The sequence below is a fragment of the Oryx dammah genome, unplaced genomic scaffold, assembly GCF_014754425.2.
Source record: "Oryx dammah isolate SB20612 unplaced genomic scaffold, SCBI_Odam_1.1 HiC_scaffold_12, whole genome shotgun sequence".
Lineage (NCBI taxonomy): Eukaryota > Metazoa > Chordata > Mammalia > Artiodactyla > Bovidae > Oryx > Oryx dammah.
In genome coordinates this window covers 69,415,405-69,439,561 of record NW_024070196.1, presented here as the reverse complement: position 1 = coordinate 69,439,561, position 24,157 = coordinate 69,415,405, and the positions used below count along the sequence as shown (strand labels likewise).

At 49.2% G+C, this 24,157-nt stretch overlaps 1 protein-coding gene across 1 annotated transcript in view; it reads left to right on the top strand.

The window, feature by feature from the left end:
• The window catches only part of PRR14L (proline rich 14 like), a 37,889-nt gene continuing 13,732 nt past the window's right edge, over positions 1–24,157 (top strand). Inside the window, 5 exon segments of the mRNA XM_040251148.1 lie at positions 1–116; positions 8,991–9,483; positions 9,485–9,497; positions 16,338–16,410; positions 19,041–24,156. Coding sequence (XP_040107082.1) covers positions 9,041–9,483; positions 9,485–9,497; positions 16,338–16,410; positions 19,041–24,156 — 5,645 coding nt within the window. The 5' untranslated portion in view covers positions 1–116; positions 8,991–9,040.

Below are 24,157 nucleotides of genomic sequence, written 5' to 3'. Positions count from 1 at the left end.
GGAGCGCCCCCGGGCTCTCACGGCTCGGCTGGCTCAGGTAGATTCGGCGGCGACGGGGTTGCGGCTGCAGAAGCCGGGCTGGCGGGGCGAGCGCGGGCCGCGGAGCAGGCCTCAGGGTAAGAGGCTGGGGGCGGGAACGCTTGGGGCGTAGCCGCCCCGTCCCACTCAAGCCCTAGCGGACCCTCAGCCGGGCGGTGCAGGCTGAGCGAGAGCCCGGGTCCCCCGCCCTCTTGGAGCGCCGACAGGAACGCAGGCTGCGCTGCGGGCGCCGAGAGACCAGGGGAGAGGGAGGAGCCCAGGCCCCGCGTCGCGAGGGCAAAACAGCTTCTCGGTGTCATGGCTCCGGCGGGGGAAAGCGACTGCTCGTCGACCTCAATACGGCGGGGGACCCCCCAACTTCTCTCCTCGGGAAGGCGACGCCCGTTGTCGTGGGCGAACGCGCGTGTCCGGCTGCATCGCGCTTGTCAGCGGAGGGAAACCCGCTCCCGGAGTGCGAGGGGGCGACCCTGAACTTATTTTCAGGAGGGATAAGACTTCTCTTGGTTTGGTCAGCGCCCCTCAGGTGGAGAGAAAGACTCAAGTTGCCTAAAAGTGAGAGAGATCTTCCTTTCCTGTAAAAGATAGAGTTATCTTCCCTCATATTTTTCGCCTTTATCCCGGTATATGGGGAGGAAGACCTAGAATTTACTTAGAGGTGTTAGGCTTTCTCCCCTCCCCCAGCCGTGTCCACCGAGGGAGCCTTGCTTCTCTGCCTCCGAGTCTCCTGGTGTGCCTTGAGCTTTTTACCTTTGCACAATGAAGAGCGTGGTGTTTGGAGTGTGAGGGATGCAAGCTCGTGTGTCCCACTTTCCATCTTTATGACCTTGACTCACAGCTTCACCTTTTGTCAGCCCATCTCTTAATTTCGGTCTTCTTTTCATAGAATTGTTCTCAAGACTACTGGAAATTTCGTGTAACTGCTTGGTACATAGTAACCTTTTGGTAGACTGTTGCTATTAGTTACTTAAGTTGTTAGGAAAGAAAAGTAGTATCTTCCATAGAGAAACAGATTTTTCCATGCGTGCCTCTTCCCATCCCTCCCCACCGCTCCCCGCATCCCTTCCTCACTAGAGAGGAGGCTTTTAACCCCCGGGAGGGAGAGAAAGAGGCGCTTTTACTCTTTTAGATCCTAAATTAACAAAGCTGTTAGAGTAATCTGGGGAAAAGACTGTTTGGGCAAACGGGTCTGGAAGATCTGATAGGAGAAGCAGCCTTCCCTTTGTCCACAGAAGCTATCAGTCCTTCCCGACTGGTTAGAGCTGCCCTCTTCCAATCCCCGAACTTGCTCTGCTGATGAAAAAGCTTCCTTCTATCTGATCTGCACACCACTCACCCCCAGAAAGGAGATTCCAACTTCTTTCTCCTGCTCTCCCAAGAAAAATATGACTCTAGACCTTTGAGAGGAGTGCCCTTTCCTGCTGTATCTTTGGAGTGGCACCAATGGTTTCTCTTTTCCCCTCCCTTTGAAAAAAGGATGAAATCTCTTATGCAGAGTCTCTGTCAATAGAAATCAGGAGCATTTGCAGTGTTTCAGTCCCCCCTCCCCACCCCCGTGGAGATAGAGGGATCCTTTTTCTGAGTGCTGATTAGGGGAGGAACAGGAAAGCTGTGCCTGATGCTCTTGAGATTTCCTGTGCTCTCTTCCCCTGTGGAAGAGCAAGGCCCTGTTCATTGTATGGATTTCCCTGCCCCACTTTGAGCTTGTCTGGAGAGCTTGTTAAAAGATCCCTCTTCCTCTGTCCCTCAAGAAGAGGCCCCTTTTCCGAATTGCCTCAGAGATTGGCTACAGTGTTTGAATCTTTGGAAAAGAAAGGCCCTTTCTCAAGGTGAAAGGCCTGTGGGGAACTTCTGAGGTCCCGATCACTATTGTATTGTCCCCTGACACAAGTGTGGCAGCGCCTAGCGTTCTTACTGCTTCATTTCATTAAGAGCAGCCCCTTTGCTTTTGGAATTAACGAGAAGGGAGACCTTCAGACTTGGGATTATTGGGGCACATGGCTTTCTGTTCTGCTGTTTTCTTTGTCTGATTCTTTCTTTTTTCCTTATTCTTCTTTTGCTTAGTGCTGTAAACTTTATACCCCCAGAACTTTTGTTTTGGGGAGTGTTTGAATGACTAAAAGTTGTCACTTGGTCAGGTTTTTAATATTACTATAATAAAGTGTATTCTAATGAGGCTGAGAGCTGCAGTGTTAGTTAATCTTTCACTGGTAGTCTCCCCACCCTCCCCCTGGCTTTTGTCATTTGGTGGGATAGGAATTAACACTTCCAATTGCCTGAAGACACGCTAAAGAACAGCTTTCTATCCTTTTCGTATGTAAAGTGTTCTTAAATTACCTCCTTTGCCCTTGCAGTAGGGATTAGTCTGAATTCCGTACCACTTTGGTTGGCGTCTTTAGGTGCACTGTGCCAAAACAAAGTGAAATAGAGAAGTCTTGGGAATTTTATGGGTTAGCAGGACTCTCTGAGATTATTTTGTTTGACTTGTCCATTTTACATGTGGAAAACAAGCCCAGGAAAGTTCAGTGACACACACTCAAGGCCGTGCTGAGTGTGAGGGGCAGGATAGGGACCCTGTGTCTCCCACCTTGGAGACCAAAACTAGACTACTTCCTAACAGTGACTCTGCCTTTGAAACAGGAAGACTGGGAGATGATTGTTCTTCTCAATTGAAAAATGATTTCTTCTGTTGGAATAATTGTGCTGCCTACTCCCCCAAATGTTAGTCTCCCCCCCGCCCAGGGATAAATCCATCCCCTGAACAATCTAATTCTTATTTGTGTTCACGGTAAAGATGACAAGCCAGTAGCAGTAGGAAAGAGTTGTTTGTGAGTCTATGGTTATTTTTCCCTTGTACCTCAAACTAGGTAATTATCTGATGTCTTCAACCCAGTAGGTTGGTTATAAGTCTGTAGTAAGGATTAAGCCATAAATCTCTGTCTACATTTTATAAGCACATGCTATACTTACTTTATTTCACGTATATTTAAAACTTTAAAAACTTTTATGGTTAAGGGAGAGAGCTAACATTTAAAAAATACTGATAAAAGTAAAGGGATAATACACTTACCAGTTATTTATTGCTTCATATTTGGATCTTGAGATATAATATTTTTTAAAAGTTTAACATGTATTACACACTCATTGTAAAAAAAAGATAGGGACATGTCATTAATAATCCTATCACCCACGGTTGCATTGTTAATATTTGGCTTATAGTTTTAAAAACATTTTTCCTGTATGGATGTAGATATATACTTTACCAAAATAAAATAATCCTATTTTTTAATGTGGGCTTTCCAGGAGGCACAGTGGTGAAGAATCTCCCTGCCAATGCAGGAGATGCAAGAGACACGGGTTCGATCCCTGGTTCAGGAAGATCCCCTGGAGGAGGGTATGGCAACCCACGCCAGTATTATTGCCTGGAAAATTCCCTGAACAGGGGAGCCTGGCGAGCTACAGTCCAGGAGGCTGCAAAGAGTCAGACACCACTGACAACAGATAAACACAGTGTTTATCTAGTTTGATAAGACATCCCAGACAGCTTTCTATGGAGAGGTATATTTCTATAGCATCATTTTTTATTGCTCCATTGAATTCAGAAATTTGAAGGACTCAAATGGTAAAATTTTGTTTCTGCTGTCTTTGAGGCAACAACCAAGTATCTTGATAGATGGAGAGTTTAGTGATATGCGCTGGTGAGCTAAGAGTAATTGTAAAACCACTACTCTAGCTTCTAAATACTACTTCACCTCTGGGGCTTCCTTGTGGCTCAGATGGTAGAGTCTACCTGCAGTGCAGGAGACCCAGGTTCGGTCCCTGGGTCGGGAAGATTCCCTGGAGAAGGAAATGGCAACCCACTCCAGTATTCTTGGCTGGAGAAGCCCATGGATGGAGGAGCCTGGCGGGCTACAGTCCAGTCCGTGGGGTTGCAGAGAGAGACACAGCCGAGCAGCTTCGCTCACTCACTCAGCTTGGAGTTTCAGCTGAGGCACTGAGCTGTTCATGGTGACTCCACTGCACGCACTGCTGAGAGACTTGAGGGGCTGAAGAGAAGGAGGAGGGGTGTCTTTTGCTTGGATAGCCGATGTGCATGGCTCTTTTACAGGTTGAAAAGTCTTAGAATTCTGTCTCTACCAAACACGCGTAACGAGAGCCAGGAGCTTTGTGACATCCGGCTTTTGTATATTGGGAGTCATCTTTTAGTCACCAAGCCTTACAATTCTGGTTCGGTCCACAGCATAGGTGGAGGAGGCAGTGGCACCGCACTCCAGCACTCTTGCCTGGAAAATCCCATGGATGGAGGAGCCTGGTGGGCTGCAGTCCATGAGGTTGCTAAGAGTTGGACACGACTGAGCAACTTCGCTTTCACTTTTCACTTTCATGCATTGGAGAGGGAAATGGCAACCCACTCCAGTGTTCTTGCCTGGAGAATCTCAGGGATGGGGGAGCCTGGTGAGCTGCTGTCTATGGGATCGCACAGAGTCGGCCACGACTGAAGCGACTTAGCAGCAGCAGCCACAGCATAGGTGGGGGCACAGGAAAGATGACAGCAGTTTTTCCTGAGGAATGTTTTGAGCCATTTTGTGTGGTGATCAGTGTTGCCCCTCTTCGATAAAGAGCTGTTTAGTGAGTGCGTGTGCTCGTGCATGATCCTGTGTCCAGAGCAGAATCTTGAGTTAGGACGATGGGGATGGAACAGTGAGATGTGGTGGAGACACAGCTGGCGTTGGGTGCGTGTTTGAGTGCTGACTGCACAGTGTGTGGACGGCCAGACCGTTACCTTTGGGGATTCGTGTCTGAGCTCTAGGGTCAGGTGGTGCCATTACCGAGAGAGGCAGCAGGATCAGAAATAAAAGCATGTAAGGTTACTGAGAACATCTTAACTCATCCTTGAATCTCACAGCTGTTTGCATGGACAATACTCGATTTTTCACTGGGTTGAGTGTGCTCTGTTTTAGGCATGTTGAGTTTGGGGGAGGGGGCTTCCCTGGTGGCTCAGTGGTAAAGAATCCAACTGCCAATGCAGGAGAGTAAGAAAGACATAGCAACCCACTCCAGTGTTCTTGCTGGGGAAATCCTGTGGACAGAAGAGTCTGAGCGAAGTCCATGGGCTTGCAAAAGAGTTGGACACAAGTTAGCAGCTAAACAACAAGTTTTGAGAGGGTGCCATCCTTGTCAATGAAACATAGATCACAACTTGAGAAAAGGTTGAGGCCATGGACAGGTTTCTTTTTTTAAAAAGTCAACTTTATTAAGATATAATTCATATACCACACAATTCACAGTGTAAATTGTACAATTCAGTGGTGTTTGGCATAGTCAGAGTTGTGCAGCCATCACCACACCAGTTTTAGAATACTTCTGTTGTGCACCAAAGCAGCACTGTCCATCAGCAGCCACTCCGTTTGTCCACTTCTTCCAAAAGTTGTTCAGTCCCTCAGTCTTGTCCATCTCTTTGCCACCCCGTGGACTGCAGTACACCAGTCTCCTGTCCTCTACCACCTCCTGGATTTTGTTCAGATTCATGTCCATTGAGTTGGTGATGCCATCCAGCCATCTCATCTTCTGTCATCCCCTTCTCCTCCGCCCTTCAGTCTTTTCCAACATCAGGGTCTTTTCCAGTGAGTGGGCTCTTCGTATCAGGTGGCCAAAGTATTAGAGCTTCGGCTTCAGTCCTTCATGAACATTCAGGGTCGATTTCTTTTAGGATTGACTGGTTTGATCTCCTTGCTGTCCAAGGGACTCTAAAGCCTTCTCCAGCACCACAGTTTGAAAGCAATAAATCTTTGGTGCTCAGCCTTCTTTGTAGTCCGACTCTCACATCCATATGTGAGTACTGGAAAAACCATCGCTTCCAGAAGTAGGCGACCACTAATCCACTTTCCGGCTCTAGATTTGCCTGCTCTGGACATTTTGTGGAAATGAGATCTTATAACAGTGGTCTCTCCTGATGGCTTCCTTTACCTGCATGATGTTTTCAAGGGGCATCTGTGTTGTGTCATGAACCAGCACATTGCGTCTTTTCATAGTCGAGTAAGACTCCGTTGTGGATGGACAACATTTCATCGGCCATTCATCCGTTAATAGACATTTTGAGCTGTTTCTGTTTTCTGGCCCCTGTGAACAGTGCTACAGTGAACATCCACGTACAAGTTTCTGTGCAGTTGTGTGGTTAGAGTGGAGTCGCGGAGTCGTGTAGTTCCTCTGTGCCTAAAGGGACAGTTTGAGTCACCTTCTTGGCAGACAAGCTGCATGAAAAGGCAAGGGCATGAAGAAAGTGAAGCCGGGGAACGCATGTCCAGGGCTGGATTTGAAAAGCCCCACCTGATGGCGGCTGGCAAGACCCACGGAGCCTTCTCCAGCCACAAGACCATCTCCTGCAGTGGGCTTTCCAGTTCTGCGCTCGCTCTTGCGGTCTGTTTGTGATGTGACAGTCAGAAGCTGGATGGTGTCTGGTGAGGTGAAAGGGGAGCTGAACCAAATTAAAATGGAGCACTGCCAGCCTTTTGGGGGAGGGGCCTCAAATAGCAATTCCACTATTATTCCCTTAACCCCCACATATCTACACACACACATTGGCCTAAAATCCAGAGTACCCCTGGAGATATCCAGGAGCTCGTGGAGAAAGGGGAGACTAACTCCAGGAAGGAGGCCTTGTCAGCGCTCTCTGTGGAAGTCTGTGAGCCCTGCCGTGCTCCTGTGCTCAGCAGCCTCTCTCTCCTTGTTTCCCTTTTGGAGTTAAGTCTCTTCTTACATTACCTCAGCCTCATGGGTCGGCCGTCTGCTTTCCTATAATTTCTAGCATTTAAATTAGTGGCGTCACAATGTGCCCTTTCGTTCTGAGTAGGGTTCCTTGAGAACACAGGCGCTCGGCGGATGAGAGCACAGGGGCGTGAATAAACTGTCCCCCATGGGTCGGAAAACCAGGAGAAGGGCAGGATGGCCCACAAGGAGAGCGCCTGTCACCCTCCCCTGCCCCCTTCCTCGGTCCCAGCTCCAGTCCAGGCAGCACAGGCCCGTGGAGGGGACCGTCCATCCCCCTGTCAGCCCAGAGGTGTTCAAGGAGCAGGGTGCTCAGTGATGGGGAGGTGGAGCGTGTGCTTTTGTGGAAGCGATGTGGGTGGGCTCCCTCAGGGAATCGGGGTGCAAATAGAGACAGGGCCCAAAGGCCGCTGGGTCCTAAGGAATTACAGGGTGTCTCAGGGAGTCCCTCCTGCTCAGAAACACAGTTGTGGTCACTGGAGAGAAGCTGAGACCGCTCAGCACAGTGAGAACAGATCTGTAGTTCGCTCTGGGCTTTACTTGATGTAATGTGTTTATTACAGGGAAACGTGGACATTTGGAAGCAGTGGGAGTAGCCTTGTGAAACATCCTTTCTGTGTGCTTTTCGGCCAACGGGATTGGCCGCCAGTACCTCTAGTAAATTCCTGTTCTGAATTCGGAGTTGCCAAACATTTCTCACCTTCTCTGTCCTCCTGTTCAGGGTTAGGGAAAGCATCAAGAATGAAAGCCTGCAGTGTCTCATTTGGTTAACCATTTACGCCTTGGTCAGATAAGTGGATTTTGTGGTGGAAACTGCACACATTTGGTAGACTAAAATGGAAAAGTCCCAGCCAGGAGCCCCGGTTCTGGGGGTACCATTCCCTATCTCTTTGCATCTGTTTTGATTGCTTTAATAATGTAGTATTGTGAACTACTTAAACATACTGATTTTAGCAGATAACCTATGTTTCTGTTGCCCAACAGAAGTGAAATGTGACCTCCACATTAGAAGCCCCAGACATCCCCTCTCCTCCCTTGCATTAACAATGTAATATTTCAGGCATGCGTGCTCACTGTCTCCTCCATGTTTGACTCTCTGGCCCCATGGACTGTAGTCCACCAGGCTCCTCTGTCTATGGATTTCCCAGGCAAGAATGCTGGAGTGGGTCGCCATTCCCTTCTCCAGGCGATCTTCCCAACCCAGGGATTAAACCCATGTATCCTGCATTGGCAGGCGGATTCTGTACCACTGAGCCTCTTGGGAAGCCCCCAACACTTCCGGCAGCTCACTCTCACCCTCCTCAGCTATGGTGTGGGAGCCTACACCGGAAGGACAGCAGCTGCCCTGTTCAGTTCACAGGGCTGTCAGGAAACTCACATGAGCAGTATCTGGGAACGCACTTGGGCAATCTTGAAGTGCTGAGTGGAAGTCAGGAAGGATTCTGCCCCAGAGCTGGGATAGTGCTGTCTGGCTCCAGGCTCTGTGGTGACAATAAAAGAATGGAATTCTGTTTTCTCTGTATGTTCTTCCAAAGAAAATTCTTAATGAAGAGAAGTCAGTCGATCAGATTCTGAGTCCCTCAGTGTATGTTCCTTCAGAAGATTCTTTCTGAGTGCCTGCTAGGTGTGAGGCAGCTCTTCCAGGCAGTGGGGCTGCAGCACTGAATAAAATGGGCAAGGTTCATGACCCGAGAATGAGTGGAAAACCATCTTTACCTTCTAATTTCAAAAATTTCTTTCTTTTTGACCTTGCCTCACAACGTGCAGGGTCTGTTTCTAAAGCAGGGATTGAACCCAGGCCCCAGCAGGGAAAGCTTGGAATCCTAACCACTGGGCCACCAAGGAACTCCCATTTATCTTCTGATTTATTTGGTACATCCGGTCTATCCTTGAGTGCTTAGACAAGTCTTATTCTCATCTACATTTGATCAGATCTCGCTTAAATCCAGCTTTAAATTGAGAATTTATCACAAGGCGGTCTCTGAATTGCGATTAGACAGACGTCTACTAAAGGTTTAAGGTATTTATTTTTCCTCAAACTCAATCTGTTAAGCAGATTTCTTGGTGCCAGATAATGCTGGCATTTGAGATAGAATTTTTGGTGCTTGTTTTAGCCAATTTGAGCTGAGACAGCTTCCTTTTACCCTGCAAGGTTTTAAATTCTTATCCCTTCCTTTGATTTGTGTCAGGGTGAACCGTTTGGTGTAAGAGGCTTGACTCCATATCTGCACCTGCCCCCATGCTGTCATCCGGCGTGGAGACCCAGCCCGTTCCACTTGATTCCTCCATGTCTGCTGAGGTGCAGGAATTATACTCTGAACTCCCAGGGAGTGCCTCCAAAGAGCTTCATGCTGACCCTGAGCCGAGTGCAACTCCAGATGTAAAACCCGGAGCCTCAAGCTCTCATGTAAGTCAGAGTAGGGCTGCGCCCTCGGAGCTGCAGAGGACTCCTGCGGACAGTTGTCGTGAAGAAGCCCCCGAGACCTCGGACCATGGGGGTGAGCCTGGGCAGTGTGGGCTGGTGGACCCCTCAACAGAAGGTCCCGTGGCTCCTGGGAGCCTGGATAGGGAAGCAAAAGCCGAGAGCCTGGAGCAAAAGGTCTTCAGAGATGGAGGGGACCAGGCAGAGGTGGTGAGAGATCCCTGTGAGGGAGCAGTATCCCACAGCTGCTGGAGAACAGCTCCGCCCCGGCCAGGTAAGACGCGAGACTTGGCTCACTCGGCGTCTCTCCAGCTGGACTGACGCTTCACAAGGTGAAGTACAGACGCTCACAGGTGGCTTACAATTCGTTCCTGAAACATTTCCAGAATGTTGATCTTGATGTTAACTTTTTTTCAGTGATCTTTGAAAACGTGTGTCACATCAGACACTTGAAGAGGAGAAGTGCTTATCTCATGAAGAAAGTGTCAGTCCTCTGTAGCAGCTGCTGTGTACGGAATGTTGAGTCTCTTTGTGACAGTTGTGTGGAAGGATGCGTACTGGTTGCTTGTTTCGGTAACATCACGATCAGGACAGAGTGAGGTGTCACAGAAGTGCCTGAGGGAGACGGATGCAGCAAGGGCTTCGCAGGATGGATACCCTCGAGGGGTCTCCGTGTTTCGGAGACACAGAAAGCCCGTTCTTTAATACAGAGTGAGAAGTGGAATCTCTGCTTGGTGTGGCATGAAAAATCCAGTCTCTGTGAGTTTGATATTAGAGTAAGAGAGATTAGTTAGGTGCTGCTGCTGCTGCTAAGTCACTTCAGTCGGGTCCGACCCTGTGAGAACAATGGTTAGTTCCCCCATGGCATACGGGATCTTCCTGGACCAGGAATTGAACCCATGTCTCCCGCGTTTCAGGCAGATTCTTTGCCACTGAGCCACCAAGGAAGCCCTGTGCTTGCTCTTTGTTTTTCTTGGTGCTGAGAGTCACAGGGTTAGATCTGCCTGGCTGAATCTGTTGTGAAAGCTTTAGCCTCAAGATATTCATGCTCAGCACAGGCGCACAAACGTTCTGAATCGTCTGCTGGCTGAAACATGCCAGGGCTCAGTACGTCGTCTGACAGATATGTGGACAGGAGACATCCAGTAAGGATGCACAGTGGCTGGTGATCACTCGAGGTGGGTGACGCTCTTGAGAAACTTGTTATTTAACGGCATGTCCATAAAAGACCTGATCTCGTGTGATTTCCATGACTTCACTTAAGTGAAAGGCTGGTATGCTGTGGGCCAGTTAAGTTTGCTTCATTGTCACCCTGAGAGTCTCTGATCCTGAGGAAGCTTCTCCACAGTGTGAAGGACCTTGCTGTTTGTGTAAAAGAGATCTTGTTGGACAGAGCTAGTTTTCAGTGATTTAAAAGTAAAAAAAATCTGGACTTCACACTCTCAGTAATGAAGCTGATGGCCATAAGCTCTTTTCCAGGTCAGCCAGGACACAGTGATCCCCACATGCCGGCGGTTCTCAGCTCCTGGTGTTAACTGTGTGACGGAGCAGTGCCCGAGGACCGTGTGCGTGCTGCCAGGCCTTAAGGTAGAGCTGGGGCTTCCTCAGTGGCTCAGCGGTGAAGAGTGCCCCTGTGGTGCAGGAGGTGGGGGTTTGATCCCTGGGGTGGGAAGATGCTGTGGAGGAGGAAATGGCAACCCACTCCAGTATTCTTTCCCGGGAAATCCCGTGCACAGAGGAGTCTGACGGGCTGCAGTCCATGCTTGACTAAGCATGCACACAAGGTGAAACTTTCTCAGCATTCTAGCAGTTCTCTTAGGTAATCCCTGTGGGGGGGCTGTCATGAAATGCCTTACCCCGCTCACATAATCGATGCCTTGTCTAAAGTTTCTCTGACTTGAGATCCACAGAGGAACAGTCCTTGTAAACCCTGTAAAGATGATTTAGAGTTCTGTCCCACAGCTCTTACTTCCCAGATGTGCAAGTGTAGGTAACAGGTCCATCTGGAGACTCCATGTCTCACTGATTTTCAGTGTTCTTCACTACACACGCGTGATCACGGCTGTTGCCGTGAGCGTCAAGAAGTGTGGGCTCTCTCGTTTGCTCCATGTGTGGCCCCGCTCCTGTGTGTTCCATGTGTCGGCAGTAGCTCTGCCTGAAGCTGGGACCACCACTGCCGGCAACTCAGGAAGTTCAGGCTTGGAGGAGGTCTGCAGGATCTAGGGCCCAAGGCTCAGAGATACATCAGGCCCCAAGGAACTTTAACCAGCCTGCTTATAAAAGCTGAAGAGCCCGGTATGTGTTCATTTCCCTCCTAAAGATATTTGTGGGTTTTTTGGTTTGTTTTTTTTCTGGCTCTATAGTAACCTCATAGGTATGAACCGGTATTGCATCTTTTCTAGGACTCACAGCCAGCTTTTAACAGGAAATGAGATTACAGATGAACAGTAAGAATGGTTTTCAGTACCCTTCTAAAATCTGCCTAGACTTTGGAGAAGTATGGCAAGCTGATTTTGGTTGAAAGCAGTGGGCGGGAGAGTGACATGTTGGCTGTGGCAGGCTGAGGTGGAGAAGTTGCTGTCAATTTGACAAATTCCACTATGGTGTGACCTTTCTTATTTTACATAGTTTATATAATGCTACAGACTACTGCAGTGATCTCACTTGATTTTGCAAGAGGGATCCACATTAACTTTTATCTTGGAAACAGATTTTGCAAGGAATATTAAGATACGAGTGATCAGCTATGGAGATTTTTAAAAATCTAGATGGTAGAGAGAAATGTTTGGGACTTCACCCCTGGGAATCCTGAGACTGAAGTACATTCGTTGTTGTGCAGTCGCTAAGCTGTGTCTGACTCCTTGCGGCCCCATGAGCTGCAGCACGCCAGGCTTCCCTGTGCTTCATTGTCTCCTGGAGCTTGCTCAAATTCATGTCCATTGAGTCAGTAATACCATCTAACTGTCTCATCCTCTGCAGCCCCTTCTCCTCCTGCCCTCAGTCTTTCCCAGCATCAGGATCTTTTCCAGTGAGTAGGCTGTTCGCATCAGGTGGCCAGAGTTTTGGGACTTGAGCTTCAGCATGAGTCCTTCCAGTGAATAGTCAGGGTTGATTTCCTTTAGGATTGACTGGTTTGATCTCCTTGCAGTCCAGGGGTTCTCAAGACTCTTCTCCAGCACCACAGTTCAAAAGCATCAATTCTTTGCCACTCAGCCTTCTTTGGGCTTCCCCGGTGGCTCAGCTGGTAGAGAATCCGTCTGCAATGCAGGAGGCCCAGGAGACACAGATTCAATCCCTGAATTGGAAAGATCCCCTGGAGGAGGGCATGGCAACCCACTCTGGTATTCTTGCCTGGAGAATCCCACGGACAGGAGCCTGGTGGGCTACAGTCCATAGCGTCACAGTCAGACAGAGCTAAAGCGACTAAGCACACACACACAGCCTTCTTTATGGTCCAGCTCTCACATCTGTACCTGACTACTGGAAAACACTAGCTGATAAGGTATTATGGGAAGAGAACCTCATGTCTGGTAAGTTTTTGCGAGTGTTACATGTTGGGCTGGCCTTAGGGTGGTAGAGTTACACGCAGGACACTTAGGCTGCTCAGCCGCGGCTTCAAGTTGTCTGTTCTGTGCCCTTATCTGCACTTGGGGCCCAGGCTGTTCAAGCTCCCACCTGATCTGGAGGTCGCCCACCACCCTGCTGGCGATGCTTGGGTGTCCCTCACATCCGACCTCAGCCTTACCTGGTCATATCTGATAACCCAGATCAGATCTGAAACTTAAAGCTTTGTAGGGTTTGCAGCCCTTGCGAGGGGAGACTTGTTTTTCCTGACTCAGGACCTTTTCAGAGGTCGGAGAGGGGAGAGGGGAGTCTGTCGCTCTTGGACCCTGCTTCTCCCCTCCCGTTAGGATCGTGCTGCTAACCAGGGAGAAGGGGACGGCCTGAAGCAGTTGGCTTGGGTGTGGGGTCTCCAGCTGAGACCCCTCCTTCGAGCAGCAGGTGTGGAGGAACTGAACTCACCGCAGCCCCACCAGGGCCCCCTCTGGTGAGATCACCAGAGCCCTTGGGAACCTGAGGGGAGCTGCGTGCTGCTGGCGGGAGGTCCGCTCTCACCCTGCAGAGGCTCTTTAGACCCAGAAGAGCTTAGGGCGATCACCCCAGATGACACCGGGGTCTGCTGCTGACAGTCCTGTCAGCTTTCTCACAGGAAGGGATGGCGAGTGTCTAAGGTGTGCTGGGTGGCAAGAGCTTCTGTTGTTCGTGGCACAAGCTGCCTGTGGTCCCCATTTGTAAAACCACCTGTGAGCTCGCTCTAAGCCTCGCGAAGCTGCAGGTGGGCATCCTGAGGCTGGAGCGGAGCTGAGTCTGGGTCCACCCTGGGCTTCTGCTCCAGCACTCAGCCTTGCCTATAGAGTGTTCATCTGAAGAAATACTTGAATAGCATCCAGTCTCACCCCTCAGACACTCAGCCTGAGAACTAGAAGTGTGCAGGGCAGTGTGGTTTGGAGCAAGGGTCAAGGGTTACCACAGGAAAAGGTGCTTTCTTAACCTTTCATTTTTAAATAATTTGAGACTCACAGAAAAGTTGCGGAAGCAATGTGAAGCCCTTCCTGTGGGTCCCCCTCCTGTTAACTTTTCACCACATGTGCTTTTTTCCCTTCTGATCTTAGTTTGTAGTTGCAGATGTGAGGCCTAAATACTTGACTGTGTATTTACTCGCAAACATTGGGCATTCTGTTAGGTGACCGCAGTACACTAATCAAAATCAAGACGTTAACCCTTTTATCGGAAGAGCATATTCACACTGGACCAGTCGGCCCACTGATGTCTTTTAGCAAAAGAAAATCTTTTTTTGGTCTAAGAGAAAAATTCAGGATCACTCGTGGCATTCATCTGTCATGTCTCTCTAGTCTCCTTTAATCTGCAGTGTTTCCTCAGCTCGTGACCTTGACACTTACAGAGGACAGGCCATTTATTTTGTAGCGTTTTCCTCAGCTTGGGTTTGTCAGCTTGGGTTTCCTCGTGATCAGATCGTGGTTGTGCATTTAGCGGGGCAGGAATCCCACAGAAATGGTCGATTCTTCTCCATGCATCCTCTCACAGGCTCGGTGTAGGGGGTGCCTCCTTCCTGGGCAGGGGAACTGCCTGGCCTCTCCAGTGTGGAGGTATCATTTTCCCCTTCACAATTACTGAGTATCTTGTGGGGAGATATTTGAATAATACGTAATTATTTCTGTTTCTCATTCAAACTTTTAGCCAGTAGGTTTAACACCCACTGATGATTTTCCTTGAGGTAATTATCACCAAGCGGTGATTTTCTAGTTCCGTCCTTCCTTCTATGATGAGTAAGAGCTTTCTCCTCTTCCCATTTGCAAATAAATTTGACCCAGCACCATGCTAGAATTTGTACGCTTTGGTCAAGTACAGTGACAGTAAGTTCTGTGGGAGAGAGCTGTTTTGAGTTCGTGCTCCGCCAAAGCATTCATCTCTGAAGTTGCGAGAAAAAGCAAAGGAACAGTCCTGCTTCCTACACGACGCTCCGTGCCGGGCGTCTTCTCTCAGGTCCAGTGGCGATACTTTTCTCCCCCTGTACTTGGCATCACTTGGGTCTTCTGTTTCCACTGCAGAACTTTGCTTAGAGATGAAATGGTTTTGCTTATTGTTTTTTTAAGTGCTATAAAAAAAATTATCAGAAGTTACAACAGTGACTTCACCATCTGTAGATTTAAGTGAGTGTTGTGTCAGTCAGAATCTTGTATTTACCAATTAAATTAGTGTAGGGGAAAATTCTACTCTTTTTTTTTTTTTTTTTTTTTGAACATCAAAAGATTATTGATGTAAAAGAAAACCAGTGGTTAGAACTCCACACTTCCGCTTCAAGGGGCATGAGCTCCACCCCTGGTAGGGAGGAGGAGTACTAAACCCCTCGTGCCTGAGGGTGAGGCAGAAAGAAAAACCAAAAGATTTTTTTAAAAACATCGAAGAAGATGACCAAAAAACCCCCAGATATCCCCAGTTAAGGAATTCAGTGCTTTTGTCTGTATGGGGAGATGCAAGAGTCTGAACTCATGAACTCATTCCTTCGATGCACACCTCAGCTCCCTGAGGTCCGTGTCCTGTGCCTCTCTTCCTGAGTCTCGGGGTGCGCCGTCAAGCATGGTGTGGCTGCAGCAGTTGACTGCTGCCCGGCGGGCATCTGGTTCCTACCCTCAGTTTCCTCAGGGTGATGTGGGAAGTTCAGCCTCTCTGTGCACCGATGCTGGTGCTGAGTCTGATCTCTGGGACAGAGTTTTGCAATAGAAAAGGATAACTTTATTGTTTTGCCAGGCAAAGGGGGACACAGTGGGCTAATGCCCTCAAATCCAAGTGTCCACACTTGGGGAAGACAGTGAGGAGTTTTATAGAAATTGTTCAAAGAGGGCGTGATTAGCTGGTGGACACCCTTCGGAGGTAATTAGGAGTCACATTGTCAACCTTTGGGTCCAACTGGTCTGGGGTCTACATTGAAAAAGAAAAAAATGTAAATCGGTGGGCAGATAAACAGAGGTGAGCCAGAAGGACACTTTGACGTGAGCAGCCGTCGTTGGCTAGTCGACGTCTGCAGCTGGCCAGCGCACTTGGACCCTGTCCTCACCAGGCTCCCCACCACGGTGCCCCTGCCTGTTTTCCTGAAGTCCCTTTTGTCAGTTGTCATTGACGGCGCTCCCCCTTGTCCCCTCCTCCAGTGAACAGGGGTGAAAAGGGAAAGTAGCCCTTGCAGGAAGAAAGAACATGGTTAGGGGCTGAGTGCCATCCAACTTCCTGACAGTTTCCAGTTAGGTTTTCACGTTATTAAGATCACACTGCACCAGTGTGTTTATTGATTCGGAAGACACAAGGTTTTGTTTGGATCTGTCAAGACCTTGGGAAACGTGACTTTTCAAGCTCATATTCTAGAGGAATGGAAGTTTTACTAATAATATGAACTTGAATTTGCGGCCTCCTTCAGTCCCCAGTCCTTGTGGCCACTAGCACATTTCCAGGAGCTTCAGAGAAGCCTCTCAGAGGATCATTGGCGGTGTGAGCTCAGAGTCTCTGGGTCTTCCTTGACCACTGGATTTTCTTACCGCAGGAGGACCTCCAGATGCAGGCAAGTGAAGAACTTTTATGCACGGGCCTCCCTGAAGATGGTCTGAGGAATAAAGGTATCTATTTCTCTCACATCCTTTCCTTTTTCCACTTGTTGCACCATTTTTGTTCCCACTGAGAACATGAGGATTGTAGGACCCCATCTTGCACAAGGGCCTGGTTGTAGCAGCTGTTGGTATTACTGCCCATGGCTATGCTCAGAGGCTCCTGGTGTTACCCAGCGGTGCCTCTTCTGTGACAAGTTTGCTTCCCACTTTTTCTGTAATGAAGCCCCACTGACTATGAGTTGAACCTTAAAGCTAGTGTGGAATCTTCCATTTGACTTTATAAAGCAACACTGCCGTCCAAACGAGTTCACATGGACGGGGCAGGAACCCCTGCCTCACAGGACATCGCACTGTGTTCACCCCGCGTCCACTCCCCATCCCCTTGAGAGTTTGCGAAGCTCATTTCTGTCACCTCATTTGCTCCTCAGGTGTGGCAGTGGCAAAGAGCGCTGCCTGCCAGTGCAGGGGATGCAAGAGACTCCCCTGGAGAAGGGGACGGCAGACTGCTCCAGCCTTCTTGCCTGGAGAGTCCCAGGGACAGGGGAGCCTGTGGGCTACAGTCCAGGGGGTCGCAAAGAGTCAGACGCGACTGAACACGTACACACACTTGCTCCTCAAGACAATGGTGAGATGTGGGCCTCGGAGACACTGCTTCATTGTGATTCATCTGTTGATTGATGAGGGAAGAAACCGAGGCCTAAAAGAGAGTGCTGAGCCAAGATTCTGTGTGCATCTGTCACATAATTAAGATGAACTACGTAGAACAATTAGAGCTGCAAAAAAAAAACACAAAACAGCAAATACGTTTAATCACGTGAACATTTTGTTACTGTGGAACAGCGTCAGATTTGATGATGCTTCTTGGCAGCCTGACAGAAAAGGGGGTGCAGACCATCCCTGTGAGAAAGGACACTTGTCCCAGTTCATCCTCCAGCTTCCTGCTGCTGGAGGTTCTCTCTGTGGCTCAAAGACCCCGCTGTCCTGTGGAGAGTAAAGCTCTGAAGTTGAGGATGGTCATTATCTTCCTGTAATTCACATTTTGGAGGAGTGGAAAGTTGAAAAATGAGCCAGTACCATACTCATTTAAAAGGCAACCAGGAAGTGGTCTAGACATTTGGGGCACTGACTTTTTTTTTTAATTAAGGTATAGCTTACATACAGTGGAATTTACTCGTGTGTGTGTGTGTACACAAACATGCAGTTGTGTAATCACAGCTGTACCGACACAATAAAAAAAAATGGAACATTTCCACCTTGCAGGCTCCTTATCCTCCTCTCTAACTCCTCCAGTCTGTTTTCTTTGTTCAAGATTGTGTGTTGGCTATTATGTGTCCATTGCATTTTCATACGAGTTTTAGGATGTCTGTCAATTTCTGCAAACGTAAGCACCGTTTAAACAGTTATCACATGACTACAAATCCAGGATGTTCAGCCAAGGTCGCGAAACTCCTGTGCTGCTTAAACAGGCATACACCTCACAGAACACATTTCACCCTCCAGTGTGCCTAACTTGCAACAGCTTCCCTCACTTAATTCCTCATTCTGCTGACATCTGAAACATACCTACCAGTCGCCAGGGTCACCATGGGGTGTTCAGTACAGAGTGAGCAGTAAGATCTAATAGCATTTGTTGACGTCACCAAACTGTAGTCATTTATCAGCTCCACAGATATTTACTGAGTGCTGTTATGTACCTGGTATTATGCTAGATAACAGGGAGGTGGAGATAGCAAGTCAGAGGTGATCCTCCCCCTCGTGGAGCTCATGTTCTAGTGGGAACTAGATCTGTAGGTTGATTTGCGTCTTGCTTTGTCTGTCAGTGCAGGCGTCCTGATATATGCAGGCAGCATACGTACAGGCATACACACATATTTACCTCTATGTGAACAGCTTTGGGAGAGGGACAAAAAGTCTTTTGTAGATTAACAGGTTGGGGGAACTTCTTTATACTACATCCTGTGCCTAGAGTTTCAGAGAACTTCTGGGAAGTAAAACTCCTTCATGAGTTACATTTACATCTTAGGTATTGTGTGTGTGTGTATGTTGTAATGTTTCATAATGAAAAATTTCTCACTCAGAAGTGAAAAGGAGAACATAACTAAATCCCTGTGAACCTGTCTCTCACCTTCAATTATTACCAACTCATGACCGACCCTGTAGGGAGGCAAGCCTTGCAGGTAATTGGGTTCAAGACTGATATTCCACTTACAGATTAATCTCTTTTACTTAAGCCTTTATGTGTTACTATTCTATTTCAAAGATAATTTTATTTATTCGAGTATTAAGATGGTCATTTTGTAACATAAGCTATTTTAATGTGAGTCTGCTTTATAAATGCTTTAGGATGAAAGCTTCCTAAGACTGAATTAAGCATATGTCTCCCATTATCGTCATTTGTCCAGCTAGGTCAGTGTGTTTCAGTAAGTAACACATTTAAAGAAAGAATTTGTTCAGAATAGACTGTTTCTTTCAGGTACTCTTTTGGCTCTCTGTCATATTTTGCAAAGAACAAAGCCAGTGGTTGCTGTAGCACTAACTTTGCAGTTCTCTTTTGGAGTTGTTGTTTTTGTTGTGTGATTAAATTTATGAAGTTAGAGCAAATGATTACACATTAATTCAGATTTATTTCTCTTGTGCAGAAGGAAATGTACAAATCACAGCTGAAACTCTTCTGACATCTACTGAGGAAGTCCAAGTTATGAAGGTCCATGGAACTAAGGTGGACAATAACAAAGGACTCGAGAATGGCTGTGTGAGTCAGGGTCTCTCGGCTGGGTGCCGTGGACACTCAGAGACAGACAAAATCATGGCCAGTGCTGAGGTCTCAGAGTCCAGCACCTTAGTTTCCCTAGAGCCTTTAAGCATTGTGGACCCTGGATTAACAGAAGCAACTCCAAAAGAAAAAGAATGTGAAGAAATAAGAACTTATCCTTCTTGGTTGTCATTGTTACCAGGGAGCAGTGCTGTTTCCAAAGCAGACAGCAGGGAGGAAGAGTTGTGTAAATTAAACCTTGTCTGTGAAGCCGACGACAATCACCAGCAGGTCCCTGGGCACCATAGTGAGAGACACAGTTCTGCACGTGACAGTCCCAAAGCCACGAGAAAGGTGGTGATAACAGAACCCTCAGAAGAGAATTCTAAAGTTTCCCATTTCCCATCAGGCTTATCCGGTCCAGGATCCAGAACAACGTCCTCAGAAGAGTGTGCTCTTGAAGGTGATGGCTTGCCAAAGGGATCCGCTGAAAAGACGCACAATTCCTGTTTGGATGGCAATGGTCAAAGCCAGAACTTGTCTTCTAGAGAAGAACACAAACAGCCTTTGAACCCTAGAAGTGAAAGAGAACTCTTCCTTGTTAACGCCAGGCAACCAGGAGAGGATTCTAGTCGTCACTGTTCTGGAAAAAAAGAGACTACTGTCTTCCCCAAAGAAAATGCCCACGATCACTACTGCCCTCGAGGCAGTCCCCATATAGGCTGCTCCAGTTCCTTCATACCCAATTCTTTTACTAAAGCTGTGGAAGGAATGCTTGAAAAAAGTGATTTGAAAATCACTTTAGACGTTCATGGTAGCTTGGCAAACGATGAGGACCACAGAGGAACTTTTGCTGAAATGAGCCATCCAGGCACAGACTCTGAAGGGAGTCATTTTCCCTCCTCAATGCAGATTGAAGAACCAGAACGGACAGCTACCCTAGAGCCCAGTGTGCTGACTGAGAAGACTCACAGTAAAGACTGTGACTCCTTAGTCCGTACCCAGAGAAATCTAGAAGGCAGACCCCAGTTAAATGAAGCCTCACCTAAAGGATTTTTAATTGAAGGGAAATCCCTTGTGAGTTTAACGCCAGAGCACCAGATAAATTCTATAAATGAGATGTCTAAGCCCAAGAAAGACATTACGCCATTGCTACCATCCCTAGAACTTGATGACAGGCCTGAGTCAGAAATAGCCATACAAAATGCCCAGGACCATGGCCCACATTTAGGTAAACAGAGCACCGCCTGGGAGGTGAATAAATTTCCTCATGACAGCAAGCTGGTTGTGAACAAAACAGGAAGTGAATGTGTTTTAAATCAAGTGTCCCTTAATCCTGAAACCCACACAGAGTTGCCAACCGACAAAGAGATGCCTGTAACAGTGAGCGGGGGTTCCCGCCAGAGCCAGCGCCTTCCATCAGAGGATGGTGCAGGTGTTGCTGCCAGAACCCACCCCGTTCCTGTGAAAACAAAGACCGAAGACATCTCTCCACCAAGTGACGGAACCCGTGGTGCCTCTTCAGACAGCCCCACCTTACACAACAGACCAGAAAGCCTAGAGAGAAAGACCGAAGCAGCCGATTCGGGAGCAGGTAGTCTGCATTCTGGACTTCCCTCAGATAAGAGCAAAGTGGCAGCCTTGCCTGTAGAGGTCTCAGTCCGGGAACGTCAGTGCGTTCCATCTCGGGATCTCTCTAGCTGCCCTTGTGTGACGAAAAACGTCCCAGAGGAGAGCAGGTGTGCTGCCCTGGAGCCCAGCAGAACGACCCTGGGTGTCGAGAACTGTCTGTTAACCAAGTATGAAGATACCTGTCAGCATATTGATCACCACTCCCAAGGGAGAGACAGCTCTGTGGAAAGCTGCAGCTGCAGAAAGAATTGTGCATCAGAGGAAAGTGAGCCAGGTGAGGGAGAAACTGAAGGCAGCCTTCCCAGAGGTGAGGCCAGAGATGAAACGATGGCAGGCACATTAAACAGTGACGCTCCAGACCAAACCACCCGACTATGTGAGGAAGGACCAGAGGGAAAAGAACAGGCCACGCCCAAAGAGACCGTGTTCTGTCGACGTGACGTTTCTGCTTGTGTCGCACAAGAATTAAACCAACCCACAAGCATGCCAAGTCCTGAGAAATTGTTTGGCCAGTTTCCTCCCGTGATGTTCTCTGGTGTTAAGAACGTGAACCAAGCAGCTGAAACTCCCAAGCAGAAGGCAGATGACACCCTCGGCTCCCAGGGTGACCCAGGCAGACCCAGTGAATGCAGAGGTGAAGGTAACCCAGCTGAGGAGACACTCGGCTGTGACCAGTGCGAGTCGCCCACAGAGCCTGACAGAGAGGCGAGCCTCAGCCTGAAGGCTCCACCCGTTGGTTCAGGCAGTAACAGTTCAGCATCTGGCAGGAGCCCCAAGAAAGGGGGCTGTGGGAGGACTTCTGATTGTGGGGAACCCACAGATGGGACAGCACATATGGTCTCCATAGGCTGTAGTAATGAGCCCACAGAAGGCATTCTGGATGGAAGGGTTTCTGGTACTCTCACTGGGGGTGCAAGGCACACCAGGGCGATGTCGCTGGAAGCCTCAGGGAGTACGCTGTCCCAGAGGGGAGCGCCTGTTGCTGCATTTATAGGAATGATTGACCAGGAGTCGGATTTCCAAGATGCTGCTGCTTCTACATCAGACTGTCTCAGTATTAAAAAATCATGTGAAGAGAAAGCATGGAGACCCGTAGAAGACTGTGAAATGGAAGTGTGTCCAGACCCTTGTGTGCCTGACACAGGGTCTGTCACAGATCATGAACCAGATGTAAGAGTATTGGGTAAAATAAATATGTCTTTAAATTACATTCATCATGAAGAGCAAGTTAAAGAAGCATCTCTGAGAGAAACACAAGGAAAAATTGAAGGATCAAGACTAGAAATAAACCCTGAGCAAGACAAAGAAAATACCATTGGAATTTCTTCAGTAGAGTTGACATCTTCTGGACACCACGTAAACTCTGTCCCCTTGAGAAGCCCGAAATCCACCGAGATAATGCCTTTGCACCCATTGTCTCAAAAAAAATCAGGAACAATTATTAATAGTGAAGAAACTGACCTCCAAAACCTTTTTAAGCCAATAGACAGTGAAATGCCTTGTGAGAATAAGAACAACAAAGTCCTGCCTGAGATGGAAGGCGGAGCACCAAGGAGTGAGAGTGAGCCTAGCAGAGAAAGCAGCGCAGCCATCAGGGCGGAAAGCTCGCCTTTGACACTAGCAGCAGAATCTAATGTGAAGGGAGAAGACACTGCCGAACAGCAGAGGGGCCCGTGGGGTCAGTTTCCTACTGGGGAGGAGTCTCAAGAGATGGCGATCAGGGAAGGCGGTCTCGCTGACGACCCGAGCCAGGCCTCTCAGACGCACCTTAAAGCTCCGAGGGTGCCGGCTGACTCGGAGAAACGACCAAGCCAGAAGGTTCTGAGCCACAAGGAAGAGGAGCAGGCATGCCAGAAAGAAGCACACACGCTGTTGGGGCAGTGCGCAGCATCTCATACGTTGTCGGATGAGGGGCAGAGTCAGAGCCCACCTCAGGGTGGCAAAGATGAGCCCGCCTCAGAGCCGGAAGTCACTTCTGCAAAGCCGGCCGTCGGGCCTCAGAAGCCCATAGACCTGAAGGAGGAAAGCTCGTGTCACCCACTGAGAAAGGACACGGAGTCATGCACGTGCCCCGGCTCCCGCACTGCCCCTCGGCGGCGCGCTCGAGACCCCAGCTCCGCCCGGCGGGAGGCCTTCCACGGTGCCTTTGGGAACACTTCTCACCGGAAGGGGGCGCTGCCCTTAAAGAGGCAGCCCCCCCGAACCTGCAAGAAAGTCTCCTGCCAGGAGCTGGTCTCTGTGGGGAGGAAAAGCAGTAGAATTGCACGTTCTGCTTTCCTAAAGAGCTCCTCTGAGACCATCCCCACGAAAGCACACAGGTTTCTCGCTTCCCATGCCATGTCTGTACTTGTGCGCCCAGAGCCCGAAACAGCCCCTGCCAGAAGCCTTGTGAGCCACGTACCAAAGCCAAAGGCCAACCCGGGCCCACCCTCAGGCGGCCTGAATGTGCGGATGCCTACCAAAGAATTGGCCTTACTCAGCAAGCTGTCTATCCTTGCCTCCAGACTGGCCCCCGCTGCCAGGACCCAGAAGCTGCGGTCCCGGCGGTGCTCCTCGGACTTTCTCCCCGTGGCTAAAAGCTACAAGCAACTCCGATACCGGAGGCTCCTGGACGGCTTCTCCTGCAGCACGACGCAGCTGAACCCGTGTCTGGCAGCTGGTGGCTGGGACAGGAGGCCTAACAGTAAACCCCTGACGCTTTATTCGCTCGAAACTGTCAAAATGAGCTTCATAGATGTGAGTGACAAGATGCAATCGCTGCTGTTCGGTTCTGAAACTTTCCCGGTGTCCTTCCATGTGAAGCTGGGCCCTGAGCGCGTGGCCGAGTCCCCCAGGACTTTCCCCGAGCACTGTGCGCCTGCGAGACTCGCCTTAGGAGAGGCCCACTGGGGCCGTTCTCCACCTCCCAAGTGGACCTTCTCCTTCTTCCTGGCCCATGGCTGCCCTGGAATGGCCACGTCCAGGGAAGACCCTGGCCTCTGCAGCCAGGCAGGCGCCCAGCCTCCAGTTCCCCTCCAGGACCACAGGGCCACCGCCCTAGTCCAGACCAGAGCGGGCTGTTCCGTCCTCGGCCTCCACACGCTCTTAGCACTCTGCTCCCCGGGATGCTACCGGATCTGGACGAAGAAACGGAGCTGCGCCAGCCACACGCCTGCCATGCAGAGGCTCTTCATGACCCAGTTAACACAGGGCCTCAAAGGGCTGCGGTCTCCCGCCTCCATAGCTGACAAGATCTTCTGTTCCCTGCCCTACTCGGTGGGCCGGGTGCTGTCCATCTGGAGCCAGCATGGGCCTTCCGCCTGCCCCTTGGAGATCTCTGCCCTTCCGCCCTCTCACAGCAAGCGGCAGTCACCTCTGGGCGCTGTGAGCAGG